Raw genomic sequence first — 25,047 nt, 5'->3', positions numbered from 1 at the left:
TTTATGTTTCCATGCTAATCATCCTTCCAGAAAAAGCATTGCAATCTCTACCAGGTTCTGCTCCAGGAAAAAATATACATTGTTGTATACTCTCACAGAAGTGATATTCTGAACTCAAATCTGTTCAAATAGTTGTAGCAGATAATACTCTGACCAGGTTACTAAGCCATATATCTTTCACTGTTCACTTTGTTAGTTATACTCAGCGTGTGGTTGGAAATGGAATCAAAGCCCAGTCTGGGAATCCTGAAGTCAAAGTCAAAGGAACTGATCCTGTGATAAATCAGATTATTGATAAACTGAAGCATGTTATCCAGGTAAGTTCTGGTTCTCTCTTATTGGTATTCTCAGTGGTAAATAATAAGTGGCTGCTTTCCATTACATGTGATAAACTTGTTAATCCTATCTGATAACCCTACCTACAATTGAGGATTGGAATAACTTCTTCGAATCTAAGGATTTGGAAATATTTGGTTGAATGGTTTTTCATATAAAGTCAATGTGCTATAGGATTTTAATAGGTGGGCAATCTGTATCTGTGAAAAAGAGCCCCGGCGTTAGCATTCTAATAAATGATGAGACTTTCAGGATGAGCTTCATCCCCAATAATAAGCTTTAGACACTAGAACTACTGACTTTAAAGAAAACACATAGCAGAGCATGGGAGATGCCAAACTCACCTTCCAGGTAAGTCTCTGAGCCTTTCTATTAAGGTTTTCTTTTTGCCACATTTTTGACAAAAGTTGTCATAAATGAAAGCAATATTCATTTATTGTACTTATTTTCTGCATCACCATATATATGTTATCTCATAATCTAATTGTTTATGAAATACTTGTTTTATACTTAATAATGTTATTTAAACTAATGAACAATAATACTGCATGTGAATAATACATGGCATATATATATATATATATATATATATATATATATATATAATATTTTATTGAACTATATTATTGGTCAGAAATAAATATTATGTTACATGCTATAAAAACTACCCTTCATTCTACATCTATTGGGATTTCAGGTAAGAAGGACTATTTTTTTAGTTATTGGTCTTCATATAACAATTTATATATGCCCATTTTTCCTAAGCAAAACTGTATATGTACAGTTGATACTTCTAGCATTATATTATTATATATCTGAAACCATATTTAAACATAATACAGAGCTTTTATTGATATTAAAGTATTCTAGAGTCACTGGTATGTTTCTCATGATTGTTCTGCCAAATTTAAGTTTATGTGGAGCCAATTCTTATAATCCTATTTTATGAGAGTCTCTGTATCTTGATCAAAGTTTATGTAAGTAGGGCATGGTAGCCTGTGTCCAAAACCATGGATTTCTACCATTCAAGTGGCAATAATAATGGCTACTTTTTATTTTATGACTGTTATATTAGGAAAATAGACCTCTAACCTGGGAGATAGAACCAAAAATAAGTTCCTTTGAGAAAAATGTAAGAGCAAATGGTATCAAAATTACTAGTGAGTCAAAACTCAAGGCCTTGGTGAATTAAACCAGTTCTCTCAGAGACACATGTCCAAGGTAAGACAAGTAGGTAGGTGCCTTACACTTCCAGTGGGCCAAGTGCCAAAAAATGTTTGGAGGTGAGTAGTCTTGGGATTGGGTCAAGATCTCAAGTCACAGTGAAGGAGGAACCAACATGAAGAGTCGAAGCTGGACCAGAGACAGGCAGAAGGGCTGAGGTCAGTCTGGAGAAAGCCTGTTGTCCTCAGCAGCAATGACATTGAATCCATCAGGGAATGTCACTCAGGCCCAAAGGAGGAGGGAGTTCATTCTGTCTGCCAAATTTTGAAACCTTGCTTCCCATAATGAGCAAAACAAGAGCTCCAGTTAAAATTAATTTTGACTCGGTTAGAAATGAATGAGGATGTAAGAAAACTTAGAATATTGAATTGATTCTTGAATTTTTTAGTGTCTCAATAAACAATCTATTTGGAACTTGACATATAAGCAAATGTTGTGGGAACCCCTCTCATGCCCCGTGTGGTTCAGGGTTCAGGTTCAGGGTTCGGGTTCTGGAGGAGGCCACACACAAATGAAAGAGACTAGAAAAATATTAACTTGGAGATATTGGGGGCCAGATGGGTGCCCACCTGTAGTAATAGCCAATCTAGTAATAACCAATCAGCAAGGATTTACATAAGATTGACAGGTACAAGTTGCTTTAGCCACTGTTGTCTCAACTAGACAGTGAATGATTGGCTCTGACCTTTCAGAGCTTCCAAGGTTAACCAGCCTCTGGGTTCCTTGTCCACACTCTCTGCCAGTGGGAACAATAGTCTGTTTCTGACAAACTAGATTTGTAAATCTATGTGTCATTATTGGAGTTCCCCAGGAACGGACTCTGGAACATCGATCATAGATTTGCATGCAGTTTGCATGCAGGAGATCTATTGCAGAGTAACCTTGCAATAGGTGAGGGACTGGAGGAAGTAGGACTGTGCAGAGGGAGCAAGTGACTGTACTGTAGCTGGAACAGAAGCATCATTTGAATCCAGTAGGAACTCTGGAACAGGGACAGCCTTTCAGATTGTCCTGAATTGAGACAAGAAGTTGTGTCTTTATTCCACCACTTGAACCTTTATTGGATAAGGGCTACTGGGTAGATGGTGGTAGTGTTAACTCAGTTCTGAGTCACCAGCAGCCAACAGTATTATCTGAGCTGAAGGTAGGAGTGCCTTGGTCTAGATGGCACCCCATGGCACCATGCAATATAATGTGGTATGTAGATCAAGCTTACTAGAAAACTTTAATGTACAATTCATCATAAAGTCAGAAGAGCTGAATATAATCTGCTCCTCTCAGTGAGGCACAGGAAATTCACAGTAGTCTCTACAGTGGGCTAAGCATTCCCCTGAGAGTGTGCAAGCTGATCCATGGGAGTTCTGGAGGGAAAAATAGAACTTTTTGTGTCCTGTATTTATTCTATCTCATTCTGTTATCTTTTTGTTGTTGTGGAATGAGTATGAAATGCATAACAGTGCAATAGCACATGCATATAGTTTAGAAATACAAAAATATATTGTGTCAAGTGGGTATGCATTCCAACTGTTTTTATGAAACACATGGCATGATGAAAACAAATGGAACGTCCTGCTATTAGGTAATCATGATGGAGTTGCTATAGAGGAGAGAGTATGATATAAGAAAACACATTCACAAAGACACAAGAAGATACCCAAAGGATAGGGTTTATAACGACTCTCAGGAGGAGGGTTCACTGATATGTTACCCATTCAGCATAACATTTTCCTCTTCTTGTTTCACAGATTTCAAAACCTCCTCTTTTTAAAGGCGACAGAGGGAAACAGTCTCATTTTTTAAGCTCCTGTGTTAAATTGAGTCCCATTCTTTTATCCTAATATTAGTGTGAAGATCTCCAGTTATTCATAGTTAAGCTTTGTTCTAGGGCTACAAAAAATGTCATATAAAATGCTACCTTTGAAGTCTACTTTTTAAAAGTCTACTAGGATGATCTGATTGAAATTTAGATTTTTACAGAGGCTAACAAGAAGTCTAGTTTGTACAGGTATCACTAAAATATTCACCTTAAAGTCTTAGAACATGTTCTTCTCTAAGCCAGCTCTCCTACAGATGAAGAGAAGTTTTTTATTTTACCAGAGTTCTGACTGCTGATCAAATGTGTGTCCCCTGGCAGGGGTAGCTATTGTACTGCCAGTATTAAGTAGTATTTAAAAGGATTCACCACGGTGTCAAGTGTAAAAAGGCTCAGAAAACTGTGTCCTATAAGTGAGAATTTATTAATTGGGAGTCAGTGCGTGACAAGGGAGGAAGTAGAAGTTGGAATATATTTCATAATGTCATCTGAAGATTTAGGTGGTTCTTTGTGCTTGCGGTAATAAATGAATTTATCTTTTATTATAAGGGATATTAAGTGCATTTGTTAACAGTGTATCATGAAAATATCAGCTCTCATCATAGGGATAAGCAAGTGTCCCTCTTGTTCATTTTTTCCCATATATAAGCATATGGAAATAAGCCAGCCATGTTTATCAGCAAAAATTGGCTTCCTACATTAGCCCCCAAATACTTTTCTTCTTGGCCTGCCATTGACCAGCACCTCATTTTCTACCCTGTAACCTTTGCAATTACAGTCACCAAACAAGTAATAGGGGTTTCACTTTGTAAAAGCCACTTTTTAAATGTCTCATTAGCTCATTTATTCAAAATGTCCAACTAATACTTATTGAGGTCCCACTGTGGGCCTGGTTCTGCCCAGGGCACAGAGGTGAAAGAGGTAAACAAAGCAGACACAACCCTATCCTCATGGATTTGCATTCTAAGAAAAATTAAAAAAAAAAAAAAAACACACACCAACAAAAAATGCAGATGACAAATACACAGGAAACAAAACGGAAAGTAGGGAAAGGTACTTAAGAAGAGTGCACTGGTGGAGGCCAAGCAAAGGGGGATGACTGGGTTGATGCTGAATGAGGATACATAGGAAAGGAAGAAAGAAATCATTGGGAAATCTGGGAGAACTTGTTTGGGGCAGAGGACATGATAAAGGTCCTACTGCACAGACAGGTTTACTGCATTCCAAGAGCAAACAAACCCATGTGGCTAGGATATAATAAGTGAAGGAAAGAGACAGTTATAAACTGGATTGAAGAAGTCAAGCAGGGAGTTTAAATATTGTACTAAGTTGGGTGGGAAACCATTAAAGACTGTGGAAAGAGGATGATACAAGTTAATTAGTGTATTATAAAGATAATTTTTGCTTCACTATGGGAAATGGTCCTTGAAAGAGTAAGGGTAGATGAAAGTTCTCCAAGCAGATCATGGTGATTGGAGTTAGAATAAGAGTGGATAATATGAGAAGTGGATAGATTTAGATGATATGGAAAGTGGAGTTACCAGAAATGATGCTCAATTGGAAATTGAGGTGATAGAAATAGAGAATAAGAATAATGCCTAGGTCTGGTGGGATAATTGTTTCAGTAAGTAAAAAAATGAAAAAAAAAATCCTAGGAGTGGAGCAGGACTGGGTTTTGCTCATTGAGGTTGATTTGAAATTATGGTTCTGTTACACTTGAGATACCTTTTAGACACTGAAAGGGACATCCAGAATTCAGTGGTGACCACAGAGCTAGAGGTATATATTTGGGAGAGAGAGTTTCCAGATGCTTCCTGCATTCTAAAGCCTGTGCTTGAGGTGGGAAATGCTTGTACCTTTCAAAATTACTTGTGATAAAAACGGTATAATCAATAGCCAGTGAGGAATTTTCTAAAGGGTTAACATGAATTGTCTTAGATCATTGCATCAGACTAAATTGCTCTTTGATTATACATTGGAAAAAATCCTTGATTACTCTTAGTTCATGACTGAGGGAATGTATGAACATTTTAATTCAGATTTTCATTACTACTAAACTAATTTTGAAATGTATTTTCATGATAACTAAGTTTGTTTAGGGCAAAGTTATCAGCAAAAACGTCACAGCTATGTAGCAATTTATCTTTAGGGATTAAATAGCATCTATCATTCTTCAAAGAAAAATATATCAGCAGTTAAAATCCTATCCTCTGAGCAATTGTACATGATAATGACCCACTGCTTAGAAATTACTTTGCCTACTTTCAATATGAAACATAAAAAATACTATCAGAGCAATTTTCTATAATTATATTATTTCTAAACCAATAAATGTTGCAATGTTGTTAAAAGTAATAGATTTACCAGTAAGTAACAGTTTATTTCTTCAATCCTAACAATTTTGACACATATAAGAATATATTCAGTTTCTGTTCAATATTATTTTTTATAAAGAGACTAAGGCTTCTTTTGAAAGCTGTCTTCATGTATAAGTTAATTTGATTTTTAAATGAGTGTAAAAGCAATAATCATAACCATTTATTTAAAACCATAATATGGAGACATTTTATAATATGTAGTTCAATAATCACAGCCTACTGGGTTCAAGCAGAGATCTGAAACACTTATTTTATGTAGGAAAAGACTGCTAAATTGCCTTTCTTATTTCTCATTTTGTTCCTAGGATACCAATATGAAAAATAGTAACTTTCAAGCTATGATAGACTGAGATGAGATACTCAATGGGTAGTTATATGGTTAGTGCTTAATAATATAAAAATAATAAGATACAGGACTTCAAAAAAATGTTACTATCTCAAAGTTTCTGAATTCTGAAAGCTATTTAAGTTTTTTTTTTCCATTACACTACTTAATATAAACTGTTTTAGAAACTTTTTTCTATTGTTAATAGCTTATAATAGTGATACAGAACTAGTCAATTATAATGGATTGGTCAATTGGTAATTATGACCTATTTGACCAGGGGGTGGCAGCTTTCCCTGGGAAATTATTTCACCTTTATAGACTCCTTTTCTTGTTCAGAGAATTTGCTATGACACCCTGACTCCTTCTCCCTCATCTCCACTGAAAGTCATGCCCCCATACTTACAATATTAATATTCCAGAAAGACAAGCACTTTTGATTTTGTATTAGCAATGCAGCAGTGATCAAAACACATTTAGTTCTCTTTTGGTTCAGAGGAAAGTATTTGAAATGCATTCAATAACTTTGAATGGTCATCTAATTTAGCAATTAGTTTGTCTGAGTAAATTCAATGGAAAGTTGCTTTCTGGAGTGTGTGGTATAATGCACTGACTTCACTATTGGCCATTTCATTAACAAAAATCAATTGTCAGCATATAACCAACTACTTCAATTAGTGCACAATCAACTGGAAATGAAAGTATAAAAACTCTTTTTGAAAGTAATGGGATTTGGTTTGGCCATTGATAATTTATTTTTTATTACTTAGAAAGTATGTAATTATTTTATGTTAGATAAAAATTTGAATTTATATTCACTTAGCTGCTGATGATCTTATACATTGTAATTGCTTGTTAAGATTTGAGCCTTCTATCTGCCAGGTTTTTGTTTGTAAAATATATTGAAAGAAAAATGAACACTAGAACTTTTATATTTTCTATTTAGATGATTAGGACAAATTATAGCTGTTTTATAGGCTAAATCCTTTATCTTTTTATTTAAAACCTAATGTAAAATGTGGTTTATATCATAAATATGAGATTGCAAATTATAGTCAGTTCCCACTAAATTCATATATTTTTTAAATTATTTATTGATTAAGGTATCACATATTAAAGTATCACATATCTCACCCACCCTTCCCATCTCAAACCCCTCCCCAGGCATGCCCCCACCCCCCTGTTGTCCCAGATTTATTTATTTTAATTGAAACCATTTTTATCAATACCAGGCAATGATGTACACCCCAAATATCTGTGGTTGGCCCGCTGGCTCCGCACTGATCGGGGGTTGGGGGATGATCTGGCCCAGATCAGGCCAGTTCACTGGCCAAAGTGGGTATCATAGCAACTGGTTGTTATGGTACAGAAACAAACTAAACTAATAGAGAGAAGAAATTTATCACATAGATAATATATCAGGTTTATTTTCCAGAAATAAAGAGGCATGATTCCATATTGAGACCACCAAGTAACCAACACAATGAGTAAAGCACACACACACACACACACACACACACACACACACACACATGATTATGACATTTTTGAATACTGAAGAAAAAATTAAAAATTTTCAGAAAAAGAAACTGAACAAAATACATACAACTGCATACAAAAATTGGGATTTAATTTATTATTGCTTATCAATAGAAACTCTAAAGGACAATGACAAAACAATATTTTTAAATTATAGGCAACTGATATCTATCCTGAAATTCTATACCCAGCAAATTTTAGCAATCAAGTATGAAGATTAATGAGTTTTGCAGATAGTAACGATACACAACTTTATATTCTGTTTACCTTATGAAAACATACAAAGTTATTAGTGCAGATAATAATCTAGAAATAAGAATGTTTGGCACCCAGGAAACACGGTGTTTAATACATCAGAATAGAAAAATGAATGATTATGAGAGGGTTATTTTATAAGCTCAAAAAAAAGAACATCAGTAACTTAAAGTGATGTGTTGGGATATATGGAAAAGACATTACTAAGGATATGATAGATCTGTTAGAACATTTGAGGATAAAAACGATATAAAGAAGATATATAAAAAAAGTTTCAAGGCAAACTATGTAAATTGATAGATACCATGGCAATTATAGATTATAGGAAAGCAAAAAGCTTTACATGAAAGGAAATATAATCATAATAGAATACTGATCTGAACTGAATATTTACACTGAGTGGCCAGATTATTATGATCTCTGAACGCATAATAATCTGGCCATTCAGTGTATTTGTATCTCAAATGGGTACCAAAAGTATTCTAGAGTTTTGCTGGAGATCAACCACCTATTTGCCCTGGGTTTTCTATCAACCAGTGCAAAAGGGAAAGCTGATCAGGTGCACGATTTATAGTATCTTTGATATCAAATAAATGAGGTACTCAACAGAAGTACACTGAGTGGCCAAATTATTATGCATTCAGAGATCATAATAACCTGGCCACTCAGTGTATAGATACAACTATTAATTTAATTAGAACTTTACTAAAACTGCATTAGTTGAATGGGGGAAAGGAAAATGGGACTTAGTATTGTAACAGAAAATCAATGAATATTGCCAAGAATTGATAATTAAGAATGCCTCGCCCAATCAAAGTGACTCCTTTGAGCATCGTTTTGTGTATAGAAGAATTTCTGGTTTGAGTCCCTATCGGGGCACATACCTAGGTTTCAGGTTCAATCCCCAGTCGGGGTATGTATTGAAGATAAACAATTTTTTTCTTTCACATCGATGTTGTTTCTCTCTCTCTCTCTCTCTCTCTCCCTCTCCCTCTCTCTCCCTCTCCCTCTCCCTCTCCCTCTCCCTCTCCCTCTCCCTCTCCCTCTCCCTCTCCCTCTCTCTCTCCCTCTCCCTCTCCCTCTCCCTCTCCCTCTCCCTCTCCCTCTCCTTCTCCATCTTTCTCCCTCTTCCTCTCCCTCTCCCTCTCTCTCCATCTTTCTCCCTCTCCCTCTCCCTCACTTTCTCTTTCTCCCTCTCTTTGAGCATGTCCTGGAATGAGGATTAAAAAAAAAAAGAACTTCTTACTTAATACAAGTTATTTAGCCATGTAATACTAATACTAGTATTTTCAATCAGGTTGGTAATTACTGCCTTTAGGAGCAAAAAACTTGGTGTATAAAGTGCTTGGGCATAGACATGCTATTTTAAAAAATATAAATCTTTTGGTAATTAACAGCTTTTTATTGGATATTTTATTACTCTGATAAACATAGTTTTCAAAAGTGGAGTCAAACTGTGTCTTTATTTATATGGACTTGCATAATGTGGTCTGCTATGTCTCTACCCTCATTTGCTAAGTTTTTCCCTTTTCTGTATAAACCTGGCATCTGCTATCCCCACACAAATGCTCTTCATCATTTCATTATTTTTTTTCAACATTCCAGGTTCTTTATTACTTCTAGATCTCCCATTCTCTCTTTAAAAACGACATACAGAGATAATTATTACTTTTATTTGGAGAAAACAATTGTATTTCTTTTCTCTGTAACTCATAGTAATCCATTTTTTCTCTCTTTGTCCTAACAAAGTATACATGTCCTCTTATGTTCTCCTTGACATTCCAACTGACTTGTAAGACAGTACTTCTCTAGAAGAAAAATCAAGGACTTAAAAAGTATAGTATTGGATAATATCCACAGTGGATTCTGAACCCAGTTTCTGTTCCCAAATATCTTAGTAAAATTGGTGCAATTTTTAATTATTTTTTCTGAGCCTAATATTTGTCTTCCTAGTCTCTGTCTGATTTTAATGATTTTGGCCATATCTCCTAATACTTAGCTAAAATTTTCAGTTTGAACTTGGCTATCTTCTTGCTTTGATTAAATGCTTCAGAGAAAGTCCTCCTTCTAATTTTCTTGCATGTTAATTCAAGTTTATAATTCTACTGATTTAATAGGATTCTTAGGGTCATAATGGTTCCTAAGGCTTTCAAATCAAACAACCCAGATTTTCTCTTTTTGTGATTTGTGATTTTCTGGGCCATGTAAGTCCTCTCCTGAAAACTGTCATAATTCAACTCCAAATTTTGTAAATTTTGGTATGCAAAACAAAATAATAATAATCCACCTAGTGATCTCTTATAGCAATCTGTCACATATAATTTTTGACCATATTATGGCTCATGAATATTCTCAGCATTCTGCAGGTGTATTATGGGTCTATAATGTTTTGCAGACTCAATAAATGTACTCTTGTAGTCACTTACATGCCATTTTCTGAGTGTGCTTTGATGAGGTGACTAGTCAAAGCAGAATAATTTCTGGATATATGTATTGCAGGTCAGCAGCACTTAACTACATTGCCCCCTATGGTTCTGAAGCAGTTAATTCACGTTGAAAGTAGGCTGACTTTTGAGAGGCATATGGTTGCAGGGGATAAATGGGAAAGATTCTTAGGCACAGGATATTGAAAAACTGAAACAAAATGATATATGAAGATTCAATTAAAAATCTGTAAAAGTTGAAAAATATAAAAATTAAAGTATGGATTATGATAATTTAAGAAATGTATGTCATCTGAATATAAGTTCTGCATTTATTATGAGTTTCACATTGATGTAATGGAAACTTAGTTGATTTTATTAGCAATAACACAAATCATGAGATTTATAGTAATGAGTTTGAATGGCATTTATATGCCTTTTTACAAGGCAGGTCTGATTGTGAAAATGATCAGACACACAGACTAATGGAACAGAATTGAGAACCCAGATACAAAACCACATATGTATGAGCAAATATTTTTTTAAAGGAGCCAAAGCAAAGCCTCTCAATAAATGGTATGTGGGAAAATTGGAAATCCATGTGCAAAAAAAAAATGACACTAAAAATACAATTTGTCCTCATGTATAATAATTAATGAATCAAACACATAAACATAAGACCTAAAACAATAAATTACATAGAAGAAAACATAGGTACTGTTCTTATGGACCTTGATCATAAAATATTTTATGAATTTGACCCCAAAGATAAGGGGAGTAAAGGCAAAAATAAATGTATGGGATTGTATTAAACTCAAAAGCTTCTGCATAGTATAAGGCAAACCAACTGAATGGGAGAATATATTTGCAAAAAAATAAAAAATAAAATACAATAGCTCAGACAAGGTGTTAATATCCAAAATATATAAATAACTCATACAACTCAATATCAAACAAACCAACAAATAATTCAAGTAAAAAATGGATAGAGGATCTGAAGAGACACTTTTTCCAAAAAGGCATACAAATGGCCAACAGATATATGAAGAGACATTCAACTTCACTAGCTATTAGAGAAATGCAAATCAGAACTACAATGAGATACCTCACACCTATTAAGAATGGCTATTATAAGCAAAACATCTAATAGTGTTGGAAAGGTTGTAGAGAAAAAGGAACCCTCATTCACTGCTGGTGATAATGTAAACTGGTACAGCCACTATGAAAAACAATATGGAAGTGCCTCAAATTTTAAGAATGAAGTTACTATATGACCCAGCAATCCCACTTCTCTTATCTACCCAACAAATTTGAAAACATTTATACAAAAGATATATGCATCCCTACATTCTTTGCAGCACTGTTCACGATGGCCATGACATGGCGACAACCAGTGTCCTTTGATAAATGATTGGATAAAGAAGAGGTGATATATATATATATATATATATATATATATATATATATATATATATATATATATATATAATTTAATACTGCTTAGCCATAATAAAAGATGAAATATTACCATTTGCAATACCATGGATGGACCTTGATAATATTATGCTAAGCCAAATAGTCAGACAAAGCTCTGAACCATATGGTTTTACTCATATGTGGGGTATAAAACTGTAACTCATTGCCCTGGCCAGTGTGGCTTGGTTGGTTGGGCATCTTCCTATGCACCAAAGGTCACTGGATTTATTCCTTTTTCACTGCACAAGCACAGGCTGTGGACTTGATCACAGGGAGGTGGGGGATGGGGGGTAGGACAGGAGGAAGCAAATCAATGTCAGTGAGTGTTTCTCTCTTCATCCATGTTTCTCCCTCCTTCTCCCTTCCTAAAATAAACAAACAAACAAACAACAAACAAACAAACAAACACATAAAAAACAAAGATACACACCCTGTAACTCATAGAGAAAGACAACAGTATGATGAAAGGGGTGGGATAGTAAAGGATAAAGGGGGCCAAATATGTGGTGACAGAAGATAATTTGACTTTTTGGGTGGTGGGAGCGCAATGCAACATACAGATTATGTATCTTAGAAATATACACTTGAAACCTATATAACCTTATTAACCAATGTTGCCCTAATACATTTAACATAAAATAAAAAATAAAATAAAAATGATTCAAAGGGAGGGAAATGATAGTACATTTTTATTTTGCTTTTTCACCAGCATATCTCTAAACTAAATTAATTGTCAATATTTGTAAATAAAGTTTCTGTCCTGATTAAAAAGAAATTATATCTGGCCCAAAACTCATTAAACAGATGGCAAAATCTAATTTGACTTTTTTTTTAACACTGCCTTTTAAAAAATAAAAGCAAATGAGCTTGTCAGCTTTTAATTATAAAAATTCCAATTTTAAAACATAATAAGACAGTTGCTAAAATTATTCTAATCTGCCTTCCTACTTTATACGCTGTTTTTAAATTTAATAATTTAAATTTAACCATCCTTTCAAGATTTTTCTAAAAGAATTACATTTACCAAAAGAGAAGTTTACATTTTGAGAAGTTTAACATTTTTAGAAAACGCTAACTTAAGTCACTTAATAGATGTTGAAATGGAGACCTAATAGATGAATTTCTAAGTATTATATTTGCACCCATTAAAATGGGTTTACAGAATTTAAATTTCATAACATCCCCTCTTAAAAATCATGCCTCAAATATATTAATGCAAGTTATTTATACTTAAATTCTGATTTAAATAACTATGTTGTGTTTTTTTCATTGGGGATAATTGAGTTACAAAATTATTATACAGCATCCAAGGCACAATACCTTTATTAGAAAACTAATTTTCAATGTCTGTTATACAAATATGCTTTCACCTGTTAATTGTTTAATTTCTATGCTAATTTATTGAAGTGTCATGTTTTATTCTTTCTGAAAAAAAGCCTCTTTATCTGACATTTTAAAATGTATTTAATCTCAAGGTATAAATGCATTTGCTGTATTTGTAACAAGAAAAAATATTCAAGATATTATCTGTTTAAAATAAACCTTTAAATTTAATGCCATATATGATGTCTTTTGATTACAACCTTCATGGGACATACCTGCATTTCTTCATTGTGTCCAGCAAAGTACTATGAAAGATAAGAAATATTTAATATATACTTATTGAACAAACAAATGAAATATATAATTAAATTGATTTCTCTCTATAAAATTGAAATGGAATGGGAAAGTGATTCTTCCTAATTATCAAATACTAATAATAACTACTTAAAGTCATTCTAATTACAAATAATATGTTTTTAAGCTTGAATTATAGTTTTAAAATTTCTATATTGTTTTATTCATTCATCCCATTCATTGAGTAAACATTGACCTAGTTCCCATTAGATACCATGTTTAGTAATAGATACAGGGAATATAAAAATTTTATTAAATGAGGGCATTGCAGAGAGTGATTGTATTCTAGAAACAATGCCTATTGCAAGTAGGAACTTGTTTGCATCTAAGCAAGTTTGGAAGGTTAACAATAATCTCTTTACTCTATTCAATAAATTTTGAGGTTCCATTATGGGTCTGGAGATTTCCTAATTAGTGAGTATACAAAATTGAATAAGACCATGCCTGCTTATAGTAAATCATCCTACCTAATAAAAGAGTAATATGCAAATTGACCATCACTCCAAGACACAAAATGGCCACCCCCATGTGCTCAAAGATGATTACCCCAATGTGGACACAAGATGACTGGCAGGGGAGAGCAGTTGTGGGCAGTTGGGGGTGACCAGGCCAGCAGAGGAGGGCAGTTGTGGGGGACCAGGCCAGCAGGGGAGGGCAGTTAGGGATGACCGGGCCAGCAGGGAAGGACAGTTAGGGGTGATCAGACTGGCAGAGGAGGGCAGTTAGGTGTTACCAAGCTGGCAGGGGAGGGCAGTTAGTGGCATTAGAGCTGGTAGGGGAGCAGTTAGGTGTTGATCAGGCTGATGGAGGAGTGGGTAGACAGTTGTAAGGCTGGCAGGCAGAAAAGTTTAGGGGCAATTAGGCAGAGGCAGGTAGGCGGTTAGGAGCCAGCAGTCCTGGTTTGTGAGAGGGATGTATGGCTGCCCATTTAAGCCCAATTCCAGTAAGGTTGTAATGTAAACAGGCAGTAGAACATCCTTTAAGGTGTCCCAGATTGGAGAGGGTGCAGGCTGGGCTGAGAGACACCCCCCACCCCCATGCATGAATTTTGTGCACTGGGCCTCTAGTTCATAAATAGATAAAGGATATACTTTTTAAGCCAAGGAGAAGTTTATTTATTTGAGAGAGAGAGACAGGAAGACACACACACACACACACACACACACACACACACACACACAGAGAGAGAGAGAGAGAGAAAGAGAGAGAGAGAGAGAGAGAGAGAGAGAGAGAGAGAGAGAGAGAGAGATTGCCTCCCATAGGTGCCCTGAATGGGGATCAAACCCCCAACCTTTTGGTGTACAGGACAATGCTCCAACCAAGTGAGCACCTGGCTTGGGCTACAGTAAGATTTTGATCTAAGTATAAAAGCATCAGAGAATTAGTCATATTACCATGGATCTAGAAGACATTCAGTTGATATTAAATGTAAAATGAATTACTTGAGAATATTTACCAATGGTACTATTTACCTCACTTAGAATATAGTTATAATTTATTTTAAAAGATGTTATGTCTTGCCGAAACCGGTTTGGCTCAGTAGTAGAGCATCGGCCTGCGGACTGAAGGGTCCCGGGTTCGATTCCGGTCAAGGGCATGTACATTGGTTGCGGGCACATCCCTGGTGGGGGGTGTGCAGGAGGCAGCTGGTCGATGTTTCTCTCTCATCGACGTTTCTGGTTCTCTATCTCTCTCCCTTCCTCTCTGTAAAAATAAAAAAAAAAATATATATATATATATATAAAGATGTTATGATTTGCTTATAGTAGGTGTGATGATTGAGTAATAGAAATATTGAACCATGATTCATTTGTAGCAGTGAAGCTATTACTACAATAATTCCGCATTAAAAAAAACAACACATGACAAACTTAGTGAAATGTATCAAGAAACATTTTTTCTTGTTCATGCACCTGTGGTCAGGTTGAACTCTATTGATCAAGGCTGGATTTGGTTGGGGTTTGCTTGAAGCCCAGATCTGTTGTATGTGTAATTACTAGGTCAGATATTGATTTATTTTAACAAATTACAAAAATCAGAATAAATTACTAACCAAGAAATTATACTTACAACTAGTCTGAGCTACAAGTGAGATTGGGTTGTTATAGTACACATTTGTACTCTGTCTTGTTAGGATTGGTTTACAAGTATTATAGCAAAATTAGTAACATTATCAGTAGAAAAACATGTACTATAATTAAATCATTTAAATAATAATTTTTGATGCCTTAATGTGCTAGATTTCTCGATTCCCAAAAAGAGATGAGTTTTCTGTAAATATAACTTATTATCAGTAGTTTGATTCTCTAGAAATGATAGAGAATTTAGAACTCTACATTAGCATTTAATACCAATATGCTATTCTGATGTTGATGTATTATGTTTATCTACAGAACATGCCACAAGACAGAAATATAGGGTAATTAGATCATTTGCAACCTGTTAGCCTTTGGCAATTATCAGTAATAGTTTTTTTGTTTTTGTTTTTCCTTTATAAAAATATAGATAATTTGGTGATGGCTAGTCCCAGTTTCAAAGAAGAACAATTTAAAAGCTGAGGTTATGTTTGCTGGTGTTTCCGAACAGAATGTATTATATTCTGTTTCTTATATTCCATGCTTAGAATTTGTTCAAGAAAACAGGCTATCAAAATTAATAGTATAGAGATACTAGTACACATATCTCAGAGATTTCACTGTTCCTCCTAACTCATGAAATTTATCACTGGGATGGGGAGATGGAAATAAAGCCATTGGGAATGTGGATTTTCTGCTGATAATTATTTGTCTTCCTCAATAGACAAAAATATGGAAGTGTCCATATTAGATATTTTTGTTTGTGTGTAAAACACATAATTTCTCTAGAAAATACAATCGGAAGATCCATTTATGTGAAATGTACTCAGTGCAACTGATTTTGCATGTGAATGTGTAGCATACACAAATGCATGTATTCTCAATCTGTTCTTAGTTACTGAACTGTTAAGCCAAACTGAATATCATTCTTCTGTGTTTAAAATACATGGTAACCTGATAAATAGATTTTCTGAACAAGAACAACAGCCCAGCTGGAATGGCTTAGTGGTTTAGCCTTGACCCATGAGCCAAAAGGTCACCAGCTCAATCCCAGTCAGGGCACATGCTTAATCCCCTAGGAGTTGTGCAGGAGGCAGCTGATCAATGACTCTATCATCATTGATGATTCTACCTCTTTCTCCCTCTCTTTTCCTATCTCTCTAAAAAGACAATCAATGAAACATTAAAAAAAAAACACACACACACAAAGAAACACATACAAAAAAACAAACAAAAAAAAAACAACAACTTGATTGTTCCTAATACTACTCACCACAGGTGAGCTACTCTCTTTTCCACCAAGTTCCCTGCTAAACTTGTTTCTAAACATCTGTTCCACTCAGAGACAGTAGTTGACATAGTTATAAATGACTTTAATAAGCATTTACGGAACCTGCTTTTATCCTAATTTAATTTTCATATGTTTGTTTTGAATAGATCAAGCCTAAGAAACTGCACGAGTATCTCTACATGACTTCATAGGGTAGGCTCAACAAGGAAAGTTGTGTTTGGAAAAGGACCAGGTTGATGCAGTGTCCCTCTATTAACTAAGTGATACTGGTAATTTTCATTGTAGAGGCCAGTGCATTCTAACACTTGGTTTGTGTGCTTGTTCTGGCAGCCAGCAATTGGTCACAGTTCATGTTTTAAGGTTACAAATGAGCCTCTTGGTGGGACAAATGCAGGACAGAGGAGGTAATTGTGTTCAAAGCTTTGAAAAGAAGATGGAGTGAGAATTCCAGGAAGTCAGCCTTTGGAAGCAGGCACCCAGGGGACTCTAGAAATCTCCTCTCAGACCCTATACCCCTGGACTTTCAGGAATCTTTACCCTAGTCTCCTCTTCTAAAATATAATTAATGGGCATTAAAATATAAAAAATCAAATTAAAAAAGACAGTGAACATAAGAGGCATCCAAGGGCCTTCTAGACACAGTATTCCTGAGATTTGAGAAGCTAAGAAGCTGAAAATACCAAGAGGGAAATCAACAAAAGCTAATGTGAAAGGAAAGGGGCATAAATGCTAACACATTTCTTAAAGTTTTATCCAAAGACATTTACTGAATGTCTTTCCCACACCAAATTTACAAATGCATTTTATTTTTTAAGCCCCTCCCCCCCTTTTTTGACAGTGAAGTCCGGATGAGGGACGCTGGAACTCAATGTTCACCACCACCCTCTCAGGCCTATTCTGAAGAATCCAGAAGTGTTACTTTTTTTAAAAAGTATTTATTTTTAATGTTTATCTTTCTATTAAGATTTACATTCATTATTATTTTGTATTAGTTTCTGGTGTACAACCAAAGACAGAGATCTTTCTTTAGCAGGCTTCAGATTTCATTCTGATGACTGTGGCAATCTCTATTTATAATAGATCTGGCTCCCTCCATCCTAAGTGTTCCACAATCACTTGACCTTTTTAAAATTTATTAATTGGTAAACTGTCTGTGCTCTTATTTTAATAATAATATAGTGACTATTTTTAAATTCTTCAATGACTATGAATTTTATTCATTAACATTTCTAAAACGCTCCTAAGATTTTTTCTAAAAATAATTATTGTTGAAAGCATTACACATGTCCTCTTTTCCCCCCATTGATCTCTTCTAACCTGCTTTTACCTCCTGCCCCAGGCCTTCACCCCCTATTGCCTGTGTCAGTGGGTTATGCATATATTTATACATGTTCTTTGGTTGATATCTTCCCACCCTCTCCCCTTTACTCCTGTCCTCTTTGAGTTTCCATAGTCTGTTTCATGCTTCTAGGTGAAACAGTCATAAGATCTTAGGAATTTCAAATCAAATAGTCACTAAAGTAGGTGGAAAAAAACACCCATATTATGAATGACTTCTGTAGAACAAAAATGAGCCATCTGTTTTAAAAATAAATTTACTTTGTTTCTTTCTAGAGTTTTTTTCCTAGATAATCAGCAGTGTGGCAGATAATCTTATAGACTATAATATCAATTATCTTCTTTTTTAGAATAGTAAAATGAAAGTTGGCATTTATCCACTAACCCATGATTTTCTCTTTATTGGATGAATGCACATAGATTGCTTTACCTATACCTCAATTTCCAACTTAAAATTTTAGCAGAATCTTTCATTTTCGTCACTGTGCAAGCATATGTGATCTTTATTCATTTTCCTTTTCATTGAACAGTTACATCATTTGAAAATTTTCACATGATTTAATTTAACTTTGTTTTTTTAATGGTAGATACATCTGCTGCTACCTGGGAATGATTGTCATTTTAGTGGGTTGCCAAGAAGCTATGACCACAATGATATTGTGTTTTCCTGCTATTCTTTTACTTTTTTCACATTTAATAGTATAAACTTTTAAGAAATGAAATTGATATATTGTTAGAAATTTGATTTTTGTTTTTCCAAAATGTTTCTCCATAATTATTTTATTAATGCTTTTGGAAACATTTTATGGTTAATTGATACATAAAACATGGAGTATCTGTACAAGACTTATAAAGTAGGGTAAAGGAATTTTTTACTTTCCCAAATATGCATTGATGTAGATTACATAAGTTACTACAAACCTATATTTGAGCAAATATAGTTTGTTGTATAAAAATGATTTCTAAATGTAATTTAAAAGTGATAAATTAGCCTTTGATGGCCTAGAATGAATGCACATTTATTATCTTAATCTTCATGCAAATTTAAGAAGACTATGTTTTCGGGGTTGGTTACATAAGTTTTAGGGCCCAGTGCAAAATGAAAATGTAGATTCTCTTGTTCAAAAGTTACTAAGAATTTCAAGACAACCAAGTGGCACACGCACAAGCCCTTTGCAAACATGTTATATCCCCACGAAGGCAGCCTTGTTCATGTTTTTTTAAGCTTATCACTTGGTTTGCCAGAAAATCTTTAGATTGAGAAAACCTACACTAAAGAATATCTTCACTGTTTTAAAAGTTATAGCATATTATTAGATCCATAGAAATAAAACTTAAAAAAGATCACATAGGTAACCTCAAATTCAAAGCATGGGATCCTTACATGAACTTTCTGATGAAACTCACTTGGCAAGTTAATATTTCATCTGTATTTTCACTTCTGAAAAGTCTAGGTATCATTTCTATCCTATGTTAACCCCAAATCTAAATTTCATGGGTTCTATCTACTATCCCAAGTTAGCCTTAATGAATTCAGAGATAACTGTATTTCCTGTTCTACTAGTTGGGATCATGAAATTGTCATTATTCAGCCTTCTAGCTTACAAAAAGTAGTTTTATGTGTTTTTACCTAAGAGATGGCTGCCTATTAAATATGTGTAGTTAGGGACCATGTAGCTTCCACCCCAAACAATATCAAATATATGTACATAATCCATATGAGAAATTTTCCAAACCCTTCAACATGTTGGTTGAGTTATCATAACAATTAAGTTTATTAATTTTTCTTTTGACATACTTTTTAAAACGAAGATCCAAATATTAATGAATGGACTGCATAGTGAGACATATTTACCAGTTCCCATGACCAAAAGCAAGTCAAAACCCTTACCCAAATTTTTGTCCTTATCAACTCCTAAGCAATCACTAGCATCACCTTGTAAAAAGTATAAGTGAAACCTAGCAAAATTCTAATTACATGTATTCTTTTTATCCCTTTTTTCACCAAATAATCCCTTCAATAATGTCCTGTGTTCCATTTTTTTCTCTTATTCTTTTCCAGTATTATTTTTCTTAAAATTATTACATTTTCTGAGATGAATCATAGTTCTTTCCGCTTCTGAGGTCTGAGAGCATTCTTGCAACGGCTCTCATAAACCTATCTGACATGTGGGAAATAGACTTAATAATATCAGTATAATGAATGCCATTGTAAGTTCTATAAGACTTGTGTGTAACATAAAAAACAAATCAGAAAAAACCCCACAATTCTATTATAGCTTATGGTATAAAGATATAATTTTTTGATGATTTCAAATGAAATGAAAATAACATTAATACAATGTAGAGCATTGGATTTCTAAAATTTTCATCTGCTGAACATTTTCCATCAACAAATTTTATATAGAAGTCCAACATGAGAAAACCATAGTTCACATGGCCTCTGAATTAATCCCTCTTTATTCACACACACACCAAAAAAATAACTCCAAAGACATTAAATCTGAAGTCTCAGGGACTTCACCAAATCATAGTTTATCTGCTGCTTATAAAAAGTCCAGTGTTGGTCAGGATACCTTCTTCTATCTTTAAACTCTGATACTCATTACACATAATTTTGAGGTACCCAAGGCAGAAAAGAGCACTTAAGAGTAAGACAGGGACTTTTAACTGTCGCATCCCCAAAATGATACATGTCACTTCAAGTCATAGTCTAGTAATTAAATATTTTCACGTGATCTCAACATAACTAGAAGCCTCTGAAATATCTGGAAGTACATGAATATTTGCCGAGTATGAAACGTCTGCCAGTCTCTTTTGCTTTCTCAGATGCCTCCTGGAGGGATGATATCCCCAGGCTTTAAGCAGTCCTCCATGAAATATGATTCTCCAGTACTAAACTTTCTATAACAAATTGGCTGCAAAGAATGCAATGTTTGATTTCCTGAAACAGTCTGGAATGCTGAAAGCGTGGGCATCGCCAAAAGGTCTGAGCTGTGCTCTTAGGCTTCCTAGTCTGAGGAAGGGATAACGTTCTTTATTGAAAATTGAGTCTCTCAAGGACAGCTGTCTGAATAGACAGGCTTCTGAGACACGTGAGCATGTCCAAGATTTCTCTCCAAAAGATTTCATCATCAGTTCTAATGTGGGAGGAGTGGGTCCAGAAAATATAAGACCTCAAGAGAAGAAATAGTGACTTATTCATCTTTTAGTTCTTCCCATTGGATCTGAATCTGACACTTGCTGGGTTTCCAACTGAGTTTGGTTGACTTGAAACAAAATCTTCAACTTCCAGATGAATAGTTCTAAACCAGGCCCTAAAGCTCAATTCTTCCAGAATTGCCCCTTTTCCTTCCAAGTCTTGTTCTCCCATCAGGGTTTCCAAATTTATTACGATACCACCTGACATGCAGTCATTTGGGCTTAAGATTTTAGAGTCTCTATTGGATCTTGAATATTCTTTCCTTCTTATATAATCAATAATGTACTAAGAATTGTTGCCTCTGATTTACGCCTCTTCTTCACACCGTTGCTCCTGGATAAGCTTTAGGCCTTCAAGTGTATGAAGAAATTTACAATAAAAACTAACCATAAAACCTCGTAGCCTATGTCAGTTTACAAAAAAGTAAAGAGATTTTTCTGGTCTATGCCAAAGTGGAAAAAAAAATCAAAGGGAGGTCACCAGTAATCTGAAAGCAGAACTCATTAAATAGTTAATTGAAAGCATTTTTACATGTGCCTTGCTCAGGAGCAGAAGTTAAGTATATAAAGAAGGGGTTAAGTATCAAGGAAGACCCAAAAATGCTTTTCCTTCGCAGGCTCAGACATGACCCTGAGCACTTGGGCACTGCAGATTGCTCTCTAAATTACCATCCTGAGAGTAATACTCGCTTTTAAATACACATTTTAATGTAATTGCATTCTGTGACTGATATAAGCTGCATCATAGTCATTCAAAATAGAAATGCTCCCTTTTCATCTTAAAAACTGGGTGTCTTCCAAGGTCAAACTTGGGACTTAAGTCTTATTTCAAAGCAGACTAAGTGGAAGTTGAAAAACTTACATTGATTCCTGAATAAGCACTTTCTCCTTTTTGGCCCATAAACACGAAGGGTATCTCAGAAATTATTTAGATTATTAAATCATGTGTTTGATACTATTTACTTACTAGGAAAAACAGAGGTAGATGGGAAGAGTCCAAATACTTTTTCTAGAGGCAAATGTAACTGAGATGTTCTCAATTTTTTCAAGTTTCATGGATTACACATCAATTCAAGCTAATGGAGTAGTATTCTAAAACCTGCCAAAATTGACATGAGACAGGCTTCTATGAGGTTCTTTCCTTTAGATATTTTATGAAAAATTTTGATAGAGGTATCAGTGGATTAAAATCTATTCTTGTTATTGCTTTTGACCTGTCAGTGATCCTACAGTAGAAGTGTGTTTTATTCTGTACCATTTCAAATCACTTTTTCCAAAAGACTGCTGCTCTGCCTTTCTGCCTTCATCCCAACAAAAGCACAAGCTTTACTCTTAATTCCTCAAAGCACTTTTAATACCATAGGGCTTACCTGTACCCCTGGGAATGCTTCAGTGATGCTTTCCAGTTGCCATTCTAAAGAAAAACAGTATTTTCTAACACCTCCATCTAAGGCCAACCTTTTGTATAACTATAATAACCTATACAGAAGCAGTTTTAAGTAATAAAATCATAGTCATTGCATCTATTATTAGACCAATAGTCTTATCACCTCATTGTCAAAAACTTTTTTTATTTCACAATGTATTCAAGTCTCATTATTGTATATTCTTCCAAAACAGAGGGGTGAATTTTCATGCCACTCCCCGCACCAGGTTTATTAAAGACAAAAATGTATAGAACTCCTTTTCTTAGATGGAGACTGTTAAAAAAATATAGCAATTCAGAAGAGCCTTTTTAAAAGAAAGCTATGGCAGATTAAACTTTCCTGATGTTAATATTTAGAACTGGTTAAATGCAAAATTTTTATTCAATGAATATAAATAATGTGAAATTTATTTTAAAAAAAGAAATAAAAATAAATGAATAGGAGAACTCGACATAGATTTTGTACTCATGGAGCTTAATGTATCAATAGAAAGAGCAGTGATGGATATGAACTAAATGATGATATATGTGATTACTGCTAGGTTATCTGATCTGAAAGAAGGGTATATCTACCCAATAAGAGAGTAACATGTTAATTGACCATACCTTTGCCACACCCATAAGCCAATTAGGAGTGAGTATGCAAATTAACCCAACAAAGATGGTGGGTTAATTTGCATACATAGGTACCGAGCGGCCAGGGGAGTGGCAGGACACCTGTGTCATCGCCATGGTGACAACACAGGCATTCTGCACCATCTTAGCCACTCTGTGTCTCTGGGCAGTGTGGGAAGGCAGAAAGGCCACTCTGGGCCAGAGCAGAAGGGCTCCTCTGGCCAGAGTGAAGGTGGTGCCAGCAGCCAGGGAGAGAAAGGGCCATTTTCACACGAATCTTCATGCATCTGGCCTCTGGTAATGCCATAAGACTATAACTTACTGAGAAAGTTACTTTGATATAAGTGATAATTAGGAGTTCGCCAGAAAATGAAAAAAGTCCTACAGAGTGAAAATCCAAGAAAGAGAGAGTGCAACTGCATACAATATATTTTGAGTAGTATGAAACATTACAGACTGAAAGAAAACCAGTGTGATTGAAGCTCAGAGATCAAGGAACTGAGTGGAGTAGGGTGATGCTGGAAATAGGCAAGAATGGTAGTACATGGAGCCTGGTAGTAGAGGTTAATTGGTTTGATCTTTATCAAAGAAGTAGAAAGTCCTACAAGGTTTTTGAGCTGAGGCATATGTTAACTAGATTTGCAGTAGATAGACTAGATTACATGGAAGCTAAATGAATATATAATAGTAAAATGACTTTGTGAATTATAGCTTCAGTTCATAATAGCACTATAGATTAAGGTGGTTAAAAAAAAAAAAAGGAAAAACCATGTTAGAGGTAAACTTGTCTCACTTGCTAGTCAATTATTTGGGTCTAAGAAGGGTGGGGCAGAATGGTACTGAGGATAGTTCCTAGGTTTTTGGCTAATTCACTAGGTTGATGTTTTGGAGTTTTTCAAAGTAGAAATCAATGAGAGAAAACTAATACATTAGAAGGAGGAATTTGTTTACTCTTCAATATGTGGATTTTGGAATCTCTTTGAGAGTTGGTATTAAGTAGAAAATTGACTTTCCTTGCTTAAACCTCAAAGGATGGGTTTAAATTAGAGATATAAACAGTATCATCATCAACCAGCAAAGATGATGGAGTTCACAGGTGTTGACATAATTTTCTAGGGAAATAACTTAAAGTCACAAGAAAATTGGATGTGGGACTGAGGACTGAGGTAGAAACATGCGTATAATATGGCTACTTTCAGGAGGATAGGACTCTAATGGAACATAAAGGCAAGCTAAGGATTCAGGTGAATTTAGATTTTCACCTCTAGGGAAAATAAATGAAACTGTCTGTATGTCTGTCTACTTATCATTCTTTCTATACAAAAACTCATATCATGGTTAGTTATAATGTTCCAGGCTTTGTTATAAGTGCTTAATTTTGGAAGAGGATCTTCCCCATCTCCTGCTCCTATCTCTACCCTTATACCAGCAGATTTCGTCATCAGGAACAAATATTATAGACATAATGGCAGTTCTGTCAACTAGTTCAGGCAGACTACTACAATAATCCATATCCAAATCTTTGAGGCTTTTTGCAATAAGTTTCTGTCTTGCTATAATATCTAGTAACAGTAGATCATAAGGATTTACTATGCTGGATTCTTCTATTGTGTGTCTGTGTGCTCTTTCTATTCAGTTGGAGGAATGGGCAAACT

The 25,047-nt window shown here is 34.8% G+C and overlaps 1 protein-coding gene across 3 annotated transcripts in view; it reads left to right on the top strand.

The window, feature by feature from the left end:
• The window catches only part of GPC5 (glypican 5), a 1,228,272-nt gene that overhangs the window by 434,345 nt on the left and 768,880 nt on the right, over nucleotides 1-25,047 (top strand). For all 3 annotated transcript variants that reach the window (XM_084876722.1, XM_084876723.1, XM_084876724.1), the window contains exon 6: nucleotides 197-317. In XM_084876722.1, the coding sequence (XP_084732848.1) occupies nucleotides 197-317 (121 nt within the window). The remainder of the gene's footprint in view (nucleotides 1-196; nucleotides 318-25,047) is intronic.

Source organism: Pipistrellus hanaki (genome assembly GCF_964339955.1).
Source record: "Pipistrellus hanaki genome assembly, chromosome: 3".
Classification (NCBI taxonomy): Eukaryota; Metazoa; Chordata; class Mammalia; order Chiroptera; family Vespertilionidae; genus Pipistrellus; species Pipistrellus hanaki.
This window is presented reverse-complemented; position numbering and strand designations above follow the sequence as displayed.